Genomic DNA, 15,046 nt, shown 5'->3' on the forward strand with positions numbered 1-15,046 from the left:
CAAAGGTTATATAGAACACAGCCTGTTTCTGTGAGATTAGGCATTGAAAGTTACTGATTAAACTACCATTGTCTTTTATTAGGAACTTGCTGTTTGGATGGCCTCTTTTTCAGTCTGCACAGGTCTGTGGACCACTGATAGAAATACCATTAGGAGCAGAGTTGGATGGTTACAGGCAAACCCTGAACATTTTATCTGCTAAAACAAGCCAAAGGCATTTTCTGATATGCTTTCATTTCTCTGCCTTATCCTTTCTCTCCAGGCAGCTTCATCAGCCCTGAGCAGTCTGGGCCACGTGTACACAGCCATTGGAGACTACCCCAATGCACTGGCCAGTCACAAACAGTGTGTTCTTCTGGCCAAGCAATCCAAAGATGAGCTTTCTGAGGCACGAGAACTCGGCAACATGGGAGCTGTGTATATTGCCATGGGTGACTTTGAGAATGCTGTGCAGTGCCATGAGCAGCATCTGAAGATAGCCAAGGATCTGGGGAACAAGCGAGAAGAGGCCCGGGCCTACAGCAACCTGGGCAGTGCCTATCACTACAGGAGGAACTTTGACAAGGCCATGTCTTACCACAACTATGTGCTGGAGCTGGCACAGGAATTAATGGAGAAGGCAATTGAAATGCGGGCCTATGCTGGCCTGGGCCATGCTGCCAGGTGTATGCAGGATTTGGAGCGGGCTAAACAGTACCATGAGCAGCAGCTGGGCATTGCTGAGGATCTCAAGGACCGGGCTGCAGAGGGGCGAGCATCCTCAAATCTCGGTAAGGACAGGATTGCTTTCAAGATTCTGAGTCAATGCCGTGGGCTGGAAGTAGCCAGGGTAGCCCACTATCTTTTACAGGAATCTGTGTGTTTGTATTCTAAAGAATCTCCACATTGTGTGTGTGTTATATATTTCCTTAGATATATTTCCTTGAAGCCTTCCTGCTCTAAATCACATGATCCTTCCTGCCATCACAGTCCTGCAAGGATTAGAATTTTGAAATACTGGAAAAACAGAACACCCCAACCTTATAATCTGTTTAAAGAGAAGAACAACCAGATTTATCTAATTAGAGAGAATGGGAATGAAATGAGGATATAAAAGCAATGTTTGGTTTAAATGAAAGAGAAGCTGCTAGGAAGTCATCAATGGAAGGGAATTTGAGAAGAATTTTGTTTAAAGGGATTTCTTGGTGACTTGAATGCCACAGGAAGTGTATTTTTTCCTCAAAAGTACGCATATTCACAAATGATACTGCTAGTTTTAGTATAAATGAGAATGTTTTGAAAGATCTATTTAAATAAGATAGATTTGCAGTCACTGTTTGATGGTACTTGGTTACAATTAAGACATTTATAAATTTTGGGGAATTTGTATGTAATGGAAGAGACAGTAAGTATTGGTCACTGGCTACTTTTTAGAAGATATTGTTATCATTACTCTTCTCAAACATATGTGGCTACACAATGAATGGAAGGAACAGATGTGTTTGGAAGTATAAATGGAACTCATCCCTGAGGCCCCATTGTTTGTTCTGTGTCCACAAAGACACAGGACAGGGAGAGGACAAAGGGAAGGTGACCTCATTGGTATTTGTGTATGCTTATTGGATATTAGTAGCAGCAGAATGTAAAACTCAGCTCCCTTTTCTTATGTGACCTACAAAACTGAGGCACCTCTCTCTCCATTTATATAATTATAGCACTGCTCCTCCCTCCCTTCTACCCTGTGCTTATCGTAACCAGATGTTTCATGAATATAGTTGCTAGGAAAAGTCTGGCAAATCCCTGGAGATAACTCTGAAGATGGTATTGAGATCAGAATGACAGTCTCGAGAGTCTGATAAGAATCATAGACATAAGCTCTTGGCATTATATATTCATTCAATAAATTATAAGTATTTATTGAGTCATTACTGTGTGCTAAATCCTAGAATGGTTGCCTTAAGGGATAGAGATTTAAGAAAAAAATCTTTGCCCTCAAAAAGCTTATAATTTAATTGGGAAAATAAGACTTAATACATAGGACAACAGTGGCCTCCCTACAAGTCATATTAGTGATGTGGCATTGCCATGAAACTCCAAGAAGGGAGACCCTGAGGGATGAGAAGAGCCTAGAAAGCTTCTCAGAGGAGGTTAGACTCATTTGAACCTTGAAGAATAGGTGAGATTTGGCCAGGAATGAGATGGCATTGATGAAAAGGGATATGTGAAAGAATGGGTTGGCATATCTGAGGGATGGTGGCATGAGTACCCTTAAGGACTGTGCTAGAAGATGGTAGATTAATATGAAAACTAAGCAAGAGATATGCTAGCAGAACTCCTGGAGGTTTTGAAATGTAGGAGTAAGAAGATAGATTGTATATTTAAGGAAGTCAAGTCAAACAGTGGCACATAGGATAGATTGGAGGGCTTGGAACCTGGGGTTCAGAAAGCCGTTGCATATTGGACCATTCAGATTTTATCATCTTGTATCAGTTTTGATAAGGTATATTTTCCAGACTTTGCTCATTTCATCTAAATATTGGATTTAGTAGCATAAAGTTGTTTATAGAACTTTCTTATTTTCCTTTTAATGCTTGTAGGATATCTAGTGACCTCTTTCAGTTTTGTTATTACCTGCAAACCACCCCATCCTCCTTTTCTGGATCATTCTACAAAGAGATTTATCAGTTTTCTTGATCTTTTTAAAGACCAGTTTTTGCTTTTGTTAATTTTTTAATTGCTTGTTGCATTTTTATTTCACTTATTTCTGGTCTCATTTTTATCATTTTCTTCTTGCTGCTTACTTTGGGTTCTCTTACTAGCTTCTCAAAGTCAAACCTCAGGCCATTGATTTTAGACCTTTCTTTTTTCTAATATATGCATTATTTTAAATTTAAGATATAAAATTATGCATATATTAGAAAAATATTTTTATATATTATATTTTATATTTTTAAAAATATATTTTATAATCTTTAATAATTTTATTATTTTTTTAATTTTTATTTACTTATGATAGGCACACAGTGAGAGAGAGAGAGGCAGAGACACAGGCAGAGGGAGAAGCAGGCTCCATGCACCGGGAGCCCGACGTGGGATTCGATCCCGGGTCTCCAGGATCGCGCCCTGGGCCAAAGGCAGGCGCCAAACCACTGCGCCACCCAGGGATCCCTAATAATTTTAATATAAAATATGTTTTATATTTTTAAAAGTATATTTTTAAAATATGATTTTATTTTATATTTTTAAAAATATATTTTTATATTTTATATCTTTAAAAATATAAAAATATATTTTTATTTTCTTATATATGCATTAAAATAATGCATATATTAGAAAAATATAAAATTATGCATATATTAGAAAAATACAAAGTAATGCATATATTAGAAAATAAAAATATAAAAATAATGCATATATTAGAAATAATGCAAATATTTTAAAAATGCATATATTAGAAAAATATAAAATTTTCTCCAAACACTGCTTTGCCCGTTTCCAGTCATTTTTGGGGTATTTTGTTTTTACCCTCACTGAGTTTAAAAATATTTTCTAAGATCATTGTGATTTCTCTTTAACTCCTAAAAGGGTTATTTAATTTTAAACATTTTGAATTTTCCTAGATACATTATTGTTATCAAATTCTATTTAATTTCATTGTGGTCAGAGAACATACTTTGTAGAATTTCATTGGGTGTAATGTCTTACAGATATCAGGTCAAGGCAGTTAATGGTGCTGAATGTTCAGATCATCTTTGTTTTGATTTTTTTGTTCATATGTTTTGTCACTTGCTAAGAAGGAGGTTGTTAAATCTCCAACTATTATTGTGGACTTCTCTGTTACTCTTTATCTCTGTGAAACATGGCTTCATGGACTTTGAAACTGTCATTGGGTACATACTCATTTATGATTGTTTTTGTCTTCCTGACAGATTGGCCCTTTTATCATTATGAAATGTTTCTTTTTTGTCATTGGTCAGCCTTTTTGTCTTGAGGTCTACTTTATCTGATACTCTTACCTTCTTATACTTACTGTTGGTGTGGTCCTTTGTTTTTCCATCTCTTTACTTTCTATTTCAATAAGTCATTATATTTAGTTTGTTAACTGCAGATAACCTCTAGTTTGGTTTTGCTTTTTTATTGATTTTGACAATTATGGCCTTTTAATTAGAAAATTTCATTCATCTAACATTTATTGTAATGGCTGGTGGTGTTGTATATAGGTTTGTCATTTTATTCCTGGATTTCTCTTTGTTGCTTTATATTTTATTTTCTATTCTTCCTTTCCTGATATCTGTGGATTAATTTAATCATATAGGCTTTATTTTAACTTGTCTACTTGCTTTTTAGCTTTGCCTCTTTGCATTATATTTTAGTAGTTGCTCTAGGATCGCATTGTATTATCCTTAAATTTTCACAATCTACTTTGAGCTAATATTTTACCATTTCCTTTCAAATGTAAGTCCCTTACAAGTTTATAGGTCCATTTATTCCTTATTCCCTGTACTTTATGCTATCTATATTCTTTTTAAACTTCACAATACAATGTGGGTTTTTTGTTGTTGTTGTTTTATACAGTTATATTAAAGAATTAAGAGGAAAAATGTTTTCTGTTTACCTACTTCTTTATCAAGATCTGAGGTTCCTTCTCGTATCATTTACCTTCAGCCTAAAGAACTTCATGTAGCAGTTCTTGTAGGGCAGGTCTGCTGGTAATGAATTCTTCCCATTTTTATTTACTTTAAAACATCTTTATTTATCTTCACTCTTGAAGAATATTTTTGGTGGATACAGAATTCTAGGTTGATGGATTTTTAAAAAAGGTTTAAAATATCCTTTCCAGTGTTTCTTGGGCCCTATTATTTTGATGATAAGTCAGTAGAATTGAAAATATGTGAGGCATGTGCTAATTCTTTCTTGGTTGCTTTCATGATTTCCTCTTTGATTTTCAGCAGTTTAAAATGTGGCTTTCTTTGTATTTTTCCTTACTCTGGTACTTTGAGCTCTTGAATCTGCAGGTGTATATCTTTCACCAAATTTAAAGAATTTATACTTATTAATTTTTCAAATATTTTTTCTTGCCCATTCCCTCTTTCATCTATTTATGAGACTCTGCATTATTTTAGATCTTTCAATATTGTCCTATATATCACTGAGGCTCTGTTCACATTTTAAATCTTTTTTCTCTGTATTCTTCAGATTTGAACATTTCTGTTTAAGTTCACTAACTCTTCTGTCATCTCCAATCTGCTTTTAACCTATCTAGTGATGCCAAGTTTGGGATTCCTCAAGGCTACTCTCACTTTGGATGTCAACTATGAGCAAGGATCACCCGACCACCTTCAGATTCAATAATTCATTTGAAGGACTCACAGAATTCACTCAAAGCTGTTACACCCATGGTTATGGTTTATTACAATGAGAGGATATAGATTAAAGTTAGCTAAGGCAAGAGGCACATGACAGGAGAGTTCTAAGCATGAAGCTTTCAGTTAGTTGTCTTCTATCAGTGGGGTCAGAGACAGTGCCTGTGCTTCTAAGCAACAATATCAGCAATGTGCACAGACCATTATCACCCAGAGAGGCTCGCTTGAGCCTTGATGTCCAAAATTTTTACTGGACCTTGGTAACATAGATATGGTTGACTACAAAGATGAGTGACCTTGGTTTCTATCTCCCCAAAGATTGAGCTAAAAGCCCCCAGTCTAACACCTTGTTAGCATCAATAATTTGGCATGGCTAACACACTCAGGTAAACAAAGACACTGTTAGGGCAGGGCATTCTGAGGGCTCCAAGATTGCTTCCCAGAGCTGAGAGTGAAGTCCAGACCTCTCTTTGGGCAAGTTTATTCTTTACTGCATAAGTGAATTTTTTTATCAGACATATATTGTATTTTAGTTTTAGAATTTCCACTTAATTCTTTTAATTAATATTTTAGGTTTTCTGCTAAAATTTATGTTATTCACTACATGTATTTTTCCTTTGCATAACTGAGTCTGTTTATTACAAAAGCTTTTAAAACCTTGTTTCCTATTTCTGTGTGGGTCATCCTAGAGTCAGATCCTATTTTTTTTTAATTTTTTTTCCTATTTTTTTTTAATCCAGTGTAGTTAAGATATAGTGTTGTATTAGCTTCAGGTATACAATATAGTGATTCAACAATTCTATACATTGCTCAGTGCATAAATATACTCTTAATTCCCTTCACCTATTTCACCCATTCCCCCCACCCACCTCCTCTTTGGTAACCATCAGCTTGTTCTCTGTAGTTAAGAGTCCATTTCAGAGGTAGACCCTGTTGATTTCCTGTTGTTGATGTTGTTGTTTTGTAGCAGCTTGACTGAGATATATTCACATACCATGCAGTTTACTCATTTAAAGTATATAATTCTGTGGCTTTTGATACAGTCACAGAATTGTGCAATTGCCTTTTATTTTGAATATCAGTCACATTTTATAATGTTTCTTTGTATATTCAATAATATGGAATTAATCCAATATTGTGAATGTTACTTTATGGAGACTCTGGATTGTGATATATTTCTCCTAACAATATTTTGTTATCATTGTTCATTGTACCAGTTAACTTGGCTTAATTCAAATTCCAAATTCAGTCATCTTTGTGGTAGGTGGCAGCTAAAATCTCTGTTCAGATCTTTTAGCTTTAACTGCGCTGCTTAGATTCAGCCTTGCATGTGCATATTTCAGGTGTTAGAGATTTGCGTAGAATTTATACTTAGAATTAAAGGCTCTCCACAGTGGCTCACTCTGGGATTTTTCCTCTGGTTCTTCAAGCAAGTAATACTGTATTTCTACATGTGTTGTAACCCCACCACATGGCACTAATTGGGGCTTGCTTTCTGGCCCCCCACCAAAAAAATGCCCTCTGGCATTTCAAAAATAGGAAACTTAACCAATGCCATTCCTTCTTCAAAGGGTCAACTCTAGCCTCCTTGCTTTTGGTTGCACTGTATCTTTTTGTAAATTCCTCCCCCTGCATCTTTCGTGGCCACCATTCCTTCCAGATTACAGTTGTTTTCTGTAAGAGAGCTGGTCTGAAATGAGCTGCTCCTCCATTACTGGAAGTGGAACTCCTATTCATTTTTAATCCATTGAAGTTTGACTCACACCTTTGTCTCCTGAAAAGGATCAACAGTGATGGCTCATGGCTGAATTGAGAGATCTTTTGACACTTCTAAATTTTCCTAATCATATGCAGCAATTGTATGCTCAACTCACTTTTCCTTGAAATTTCCTCCTCTTCTAGTCTCTGTGAGGCACTGCTATCCTGTTCTTTTCTTTCATTGCCCCTTTTTGGTTGCCCAGTCTCGTGCGTTAGCCTACTAATGGGTTGTTTTACCACCAGGCCCTCCCTCCAATGTGAGTTCCCTCCTACATGTCAGTATGACACTGATCCTCCCAAAGCTGCTCTGCAGGTAGCAGTTGCTGCATATTGCCCACAACATTATGGCCAGAGTCCTCACCTTGAAATGGAGTGTGTCATGATTTCCATTATTTAATTCCACTCCTCCTCTGTCCATACTGTTTACTTTCCCTAAAACTAGATTTTTCCATCTTCTCTAATCTCACCACATTGGCTATGATTTCTTGCTTCACTCTATTTCCTCAAGCTATCTCTTCCACTTAGAGCATTTGATTCCCTATCTTGCTTGTGTAAAGTTACTCATCTTTTTGGATCATTCTAAATACTGTTCACTACTTAAAGACTCTATTGATAATAAAGTTTTCTCTTGTCTGAGGCCTAAGAGCCCTAAGAACACTTTAAAAAATTTTTCTATTCTATTTATATTCAATCATAAGTTTTGATTATTTGTATACTTGTATAGTTATCCATACTGGATTAGAACTCATTGGAAGTATGAACAACATTCTATCCATAATCTCTGTATCACTGAGTGTAACCCCTTACCACATAGTGGTTATGCAGCAAGTGCTTATATTGTTAGATTGAATGAGTGAAAGCTTATCCCAAGATGTTATGCCCTGATGATTGGAGGAATGATGGTGCCTTTGGAAAGAAACATGAAAGCTGAGAGGAAAAACTAGTTTGGGGAAGTGTTTGATGTTTGGTTTTGTACATGTTCAATATGTATGTCTCTTACTGAATGTAACATGGGCAAATAGTACTGGAAACAGGTATCAAGAGGGCATCATCTCATGACATCTGTAAGATAAGGGAGAAAGCCTGCCAGTGAGGCTGAGTCAGAATCACAGAGGGTAGAGGGGGTCCAGGTAGAGGTCAGGGAGAAGAGAGCTTCACGATGTGGAGGGCATATCACTTATATCACAGAAGCCAAGGGGAATGAGATTTGAGTCACTAAGAAGGTTTTTTGGCAGTAGAAGCTCTCTGTGCACATCTGAGGGGAAAGCAGATAAAACTTGTGGAGATAGAGAGGAGAAGGTAAAGATGACATGAAATCTGCCCTTGGTGTTCAGCACGTACTGATATTTATTACCACCTTTATTTGTTTTAAAATAAAACAAGTAGAAATGACTTAGACTCTTCAGATTTCGTATGAACAACAAAGAATAGCCTAGCTGTTTCCTAAGCGTGTGTCTTGTGAAAATAATGTTAATGTATATTTTAACTTAGAAAATGTCCGTCTTTTCTTTTATGCTGAAAACAATTACAGTTGCATGACATTACATCTGTAGACTGGTTTTTTGGTAGCCTTTTTTATGGTTCTAATTTAGGCAGTTTGGAGTCAAATCTCAGACTGTAGAGGAGGTCACTGGAACAAAGCCCCAGTTAAAGTCCTTAGTGATCATCTCAAGTCTTCTCATTCACTGGGGACTAGGCACACTTGTCTCTTACTGTGGGATGAAATGCAGTCAGAAGAATGAGAAGGGAACAGTAGGATGGCTAGTTTCAGTTTTTCTTCCCTCTCTCCTTCCCTCCCTTCCCACTTTCCTTCCAGATGAAGATGACCTCTTAGTTTGTCACTACGCCCCTGGAGTATCTATAAAGGCGAACACATTTCAGAAGACACTTCCCACATACAACAGTGCTAGGGCTGGCTTTGTTTCTAGTACTGGGTCAAATGTGAGAGATAGAAAGCCCTTCCCACCAAATTCTGGGATCAAATATCTAATAATCCATCTATGGAAACTAATTGAAATTTTAAAAATAACCATCCCCCTTTTAGTCAAAAAGAAATATCTAGAAAGTAGTTTGAGAAAGAAAGGGAAATGGGACTAGTGTTCATTAATTCATTTGTTCATTTAATTGTTCATTCTTTTGTTCAACAAGCATTTATTGAACATTAGTTATGTGACAGGCACACTAGTTAGTGCCTGCCTTAAATGAATAAAACCAATGTAGTTCCTGCCCCTATGGAGCTTATGGTTTTTCGTTTCACAAGTATATATTGAGACCTGCTCTATGCCACATTTATATTCACTTTCATATTTAATGCTCTCCACAAGCCTATGAGGTCAGGAGTATTAATTAATTTTACATATGAGAAAATCACAGCCCAGGTAGGTTAAAAAATTTGATCCATTTCATCTCAATAGATCCATAGCATAAAAGACTCATTAAGATCTCATAAAATAGTGCTTGGCTTCTTTTTTTACCATGTTTTCAAATCATCCTGGGAGTCATGTGTTGGAATAAGTTTGGTAGCAATTCTGGTGGGTATGCATCATTCTTTTTATTTGCAGTGTGGCAAATGATAATTACCAGAAATGGTGATTTTCAGCTGCTCTGATTTTTAAGAAATATTACCTAATTAACTTTTATAAAAATTATATCTAAAAATTAAATTTTAGCAGTCTGAATCAGAAAGTTGTGCATTCCCAAGGAAAGATGGTACAACAGCATTTCATATTGTCTCTATAATATATACACATATCGTACATTAATTACTTATTATTTTGGAATACATTTTATGAATTAAATCATGAACATGTGTAAAACTTGTATGCTAAAAAATCTTAAAACAAATTTCTTTTGTCAGAGAAAAAGTATCTGGTAATATGGCAATCACTCTATTTCATCAGTTTTCACATTTCAATTTTTATATGTTGGAGAGAGATGGAGAGAAGCCTAGCTTCATAGGTAAAATATTGATAATAATTGTAGGTAGTAATTAATTTACACCAATTAAGTATTTTTCTTTGGAAATCCATAGTGTGATTTATGGGGCTGTATTCAAAATAACTGTTCAAGATGTGAAAGGGTCTATGAGATACCACTTTGAAGTTCTTGGTGTAGCAGTGTGATTCCACCATATTTATGTTTTACGGTACTTGTTTGTCTTTCTAACAGCCTTGTGAAGTAAACTATTATTATTCCTTTTCACTGGGGAGAATCCAGAGATTAATGAATGCTTGTGACTCACCCAAGATTATAGAGTAATAGGCAGAGTTGAGCCTAGACTTCAGGTCTCTGATTTCCATGTCCACAGTTCTTTCTGTGAAGGAATATTCCCAGTAGAAGGGTGGACTCCAGTGGAAACCATGCTAGGATTACCCAGCCTAGGTTCAAGACCATGCTGCTTCCTCTTCTGCACATCTTCCCACCTTAATACATAGGAAGATGGAAAAGAAGAAGCACTACTAGAAGGGTCATAGGTCACCTTGCTAGTGCTCAGGGACAAAAATAGCAAGTGTTCCTAGAGAAGTATAGGCACCTTCAGGATGGAAGAGCCCCTTCCTTTTTTCCCAAAGAAGCTGGTGTTAATTGGCTACTTGCACTGAGCTAGACACTTCGTAAACATTACTTCATTCTCACTACAAAGCTGTGTAGTAGGCATAGAAAGAAAGATGCTGGCTCAAATTCAATTTATATGCAGCAGTGGCAAGTTCCAACCTTCAGTCTGTATGCTGTCTTCTAATACAGCCCACAGGCCCCCTCTGGGACCTACATATTTACTGAACAGTTAGTTCTTCTGCTTGAGAAGTGTAGATGAGACTACACAGATTGTTGGAGTCTAATAATGTCTGCGATATGGGAAGCCAAAGCACACACCTCTGCTTTCCATTTAAAGCAGTTCCTATTAAGGGTCATAAAAAGGGGAAATATAAGTATAAAAAAAATGCGACCCAGAGCTGGAAATAGGTATTTCTAGACATCTAAAAGAAAGTAACAGAATGTGCTTTCCCTGTTTGAAAGGAAAAATGAGAAATGGAGGGCATCAACCAAAACAGGAGTTTTTCTGATCAAGCAGCAGAGGCTTCCCTGAAAATGATTCAGACCTTCATTAAGGTTGTGACACGCACATCCTGTGCTGTGCCCCACACCTATCAGTGCCTAATAAATATTAATAATATTTACTGTCTACTTTAGGTCAAGATTTGTCACCCTGCTTGTCTAGACATTGCTATTTAAAAGGAACTGTGATTTGCTTACAGATACAGTGCATCTGTAAACATGTGAGCTGAGGCAGACGGGGCGGTAAATCTTGGTCAGAGCTGCACTTTGGTCTGTGGCAGGAGAGGCTGCAAAACTGTTGTTGGAATAATGAAGTGGATGCTTGCTGCCAGATCCCAGAGTTCTGTCTCCAGCAGTCAGAGTCTAGCAGTAAATTAGCTTATGTTTCAGCTTGGCAGTTGGCACTTGGTTCATTTGTAGATGCTAATTGTAATCTGATGTTATCAGCAGCAGGTAATTGAAATGGGCTTGATGAATTACTTAATTTCTTTTAATAGCTGAGTCTTCAAGAACTGAATAAAGAAGATAAGGTGATCGGGAGGAAAATACAACAGCTCTATCTTTCTAATTAGTGCTTGGAGCTTTTTTCTTCTTTACACAAATGATTATGAACATGTGAGGCTGAATAGGTTTATGAGTCAAAAGCCCCCATGGGGGCATTTCCCATTAGGCAGCCCAGTCCTGAGCATTGATAACACTTCTGTTAGGACTTCAGAAAGGAACACTTGAGGGATAACTGTGAAGAACATTGATTTCTGAACACAGTTTTGTGTTCCCAGACTTAGGTGGGCACTGCCTGCCAGGAGTGCTGTCACTTTGGCACACATCCTCCCTTCGGCCCCTGGCCCCTCTTCTGTGGCTGTGTTCTGTGAACAGTGCTGCCTGGCACCACACAGTGAGCAGGGGAGCCTTGCAATGATGTTAGGCTTTGGCTCCTGCCACCCACACCTGGCACTGACACCTCCCACACCTGCCTGTCTTTAAGTCTTTCCATCTGTAGCAGCTCCTTTGTATCCTTTGGCTTTGCCAGCAGTGTTGGGTGCAGATGTGACCCTGGGTCCTGCCATCTGTGCTGGACACTGCATACTGGACCTATGTTATGTGACTGCGATGAGCTTTGGGGGTCTTTCTTCCAGAATCATTTGGCTCTGCTTTTAGTCACACGTTGGTTTCTTAAGGAATCCATCTGTTTTGGGGTGACCTTGGAGGAATTTACTTTTGACCGATTTTTTTTTGAAAATTAAAATGACAGCAGAAAATGTAGAGCATTAGAATCCATTAGAATCGAGCCTCTTCGACATTTGGAGATGATATAGCAAGTGATTATTCAGATCACCTGTGTGGTTCTCTTGCATGATGAGTTCTGTTTTAAGACAGCTTTTTGTTGGAAGACTCCAGGTCTCTAAGCTACCAATAGGATTGTAGCAGTGAGTGCCTTTGCTGGTAAATGCATTGCAGGGATCCTGGTAATGCTCTACTTCTTGATCTGCATGGTAATTACGTGGCTGTGCTCACTTTGTGAAAATTTATTGAATTGTATGCTTAAGATTTAATACCTTTCTGACAATATGTTATACTTCAAAGGTTTACATTTAAAAGCACATTGTACTCTGGGGGGTAGAGTAGAATTGGAATGATATGCCTTTCTTGATTCCATCCAAGCCTATGGCTTTCAACACCTTGCACCACCTTCCCAAACTCTTGCTTCCTGCACATCTCCATCCAGAGGCCCCAAATAGGTCTCTTTCCAAGTCTGTGATTTCAGGCTGTGTATTCCCTCTTTCTGAGAATGGCAACATAATCTCAGCACCCAGCCCAGAAATCTCAAAGTTATCCGGGGATCCCTGCCTCCTTCCCTCACAGCCCAGACCTACTTACCTCTCCACACAACGATAAAGCATTTGCTTGAGGGTTTCCAGCCTCCCATCATCTCTTGTCTGGGTCATTTTAGCGCTTTCCTTCATATTGATCTCCCAGCTCCTCCTACAGATTATTTTCCACATTGCTTCCATGGTAACCCTCTCAAAACCCCAACTGCTCAATGTCCAATCTTATCAAATCATTTCTATACATAAAACCCTGCAATGATTCCCCATTGACTTCAGGATGAAGTCCAAAATCCTTGGCCTGGTGTGAAGTTTTTTAAAAACCCAAAACACTTTATATATCCCCAGCTCCTAGCACAGGGCCCTAAAGCCCTTTCAATTCCGAAAGTGATAAGAATACTAGGAACACCTTTGTTCTACTGAGACAACTCTAAGTGAACTGGATGGCTGCTGGATGGGGATTGGTCACCAGAAGCACCAAGACAAGATGAGAAGGTTGGAGTTTTCAGCCTCACCTAGAGAGTAAGGAGGGGCTAGAAATGGAGTTAATGATTGATCAAGCCTACTAGAGGAAGCCTTCATAAAATCCCAATGGTAGGGGATTTGGAGAGCTTCCAGATGGGTAAACACATCCACTCTGGGAGGATGATGCACTCCAACTCCAGGGGGACAGAAGTTCCTGGGCTTGGGACCCTCCCAGACCTCACCCTATAAATCTCTTCATCTGATTGTTCATTCGTATTCTTTATATGGATATGTTCATCTCATATCCTTTAATAAACTGATAAATATAGGTAAGTGTTTCCCTGAATTATTGCTTTAGCAAATTAATCAAACCTGAGGAGGAGATTATGGGAATATCCAACCTGTAGCCGGTTGGTCAGCAGCACAGATGCCAGAGCTTGCAACTGGCATCTAAAGTGGGGCTGGGGGGAGTCTTGTGAGACTGAGCCCTTACCTGTGACATCTGATGCTGTCTCTGGGTAGATATGTCCGAATTGAGTTGAATTGTAGGACACCCAGCTGGTGTCAGCGAATTGCTTACACCAGGAGGAAACTCCCTCCTCCCCCACATTTGGTGACCAGAAGTGTCAGAAGTCAGGTGTTCTGTGTGAATAGTAAAGGAGGCTCACAGTAGAGAAGCCCGGGTGGGAGGAACTGGGTTTTTCCCTACCTAGGAAGGATAAAACGGAGTTTTCCTGTTTACACCTGGCATATATATTTTTCAACAGCTCTCAACATTCAAAAAATGTTTATTGAGCACCTACTCTGTGCCAGAACCGATGCCAGTGGCTGGTAGACAAAACAAGCATTTCAAGTGCTTGCAGGAAAAGTACCTAGCGGTTTCAGAAAGTATTACCAGTGTGTAAATTTAATAGGGAGGTGGGTTGTCAGGAAACTTTTCTGTGAGGAACTGGTCCCAATTTACCTTACTGATGCCATTTTCTGCCATTCTCACTGCTCACATTTACAGCTCACCAAGACTCTGAGCACTTTCCCTCCTCCATGGCTCTTCTCAATGCCACTTCTTATGCCCCAAATATCTTTCTCCTTCTGTCAGGCTCTGAAGTCTTACTTATTTGTTCATACTTCACCAGATGTCATATTATTCCCAATTAAGCCTCCTGGGCTCTTCCAGGAAATTTGGTGTTCTCCTTATATTTTGTGCATGGCACTTGTTAAGTATTACCATTATTTACCAATGAGATCATAAATGCAAGATATGTATCTTAAATTTTTTGTGGCGTTATCACCTGGTGCCCAACGCTTGGTCCAGAATGGGCACAGCATATGTGTATTTTGAATGGATGAAGGATGATGAGAGGCAAGCACTATGGAAAATGCCTGGAATTAATAACTGGAGTCTAAAGTCCAAATAATTACTTACCTCTTCCATATTTACTGTGTTCATCCATTTGTTCCTTACCACTTCCTTAAGTTCACATATTCCTGCTACCTCTGATCCCATAGTCCAGGGAGACTAATTCTGGGGAACAATGGCAGTTTTTATATATTTTATATTGGACCTTCACATTCTCATCAGTATAAATGATCTCTAAAACTCTT

At 38.2% G+C, this 15,046-nt stretch overlaps 1 protein-coding gene across 3 annotated transcripts in view; it reads left to right on the forward strand.

The window, feature by feature from the left end:
- Nucleotides 1-15,046, forward strand: part of TTC28 (tetratricopeptide repeat domain 28) — a 621,782-nt gene that overhangs the window by 442,877 nt on the left and 163,859 nt on the right. For all 3 annotated transcript variants that reach the window (XM_055322350.1, XM_055322351.1, XM_055322352.1), the window contains one exon: nucleotides 263-770. In XM_055322350.1, the coding sequence (XP_055178325.1) occupies nucleotides 263-770 (508 nt within the window). The remainder of the gene's footprint in view (nucleotides 1-262; nucleotides 771-15,046) is intronic.

Source organism: Nyctereutes procyonoides, unplaced genomic scaffold (genome assembly GCF_905146905.1).
Source record: "Nyctereutes procyonoides isolate TBG_1078 unplaced genomic scaffold, NYPRO_anot_genome, whole genome shotgun sequence".
Lineage (NCBI taxonomy): Eukaryota > Metazoa > Chordata > Mammalia > Carnivora > Canidae > Nyctereutes > Nyctereutes procyonoides.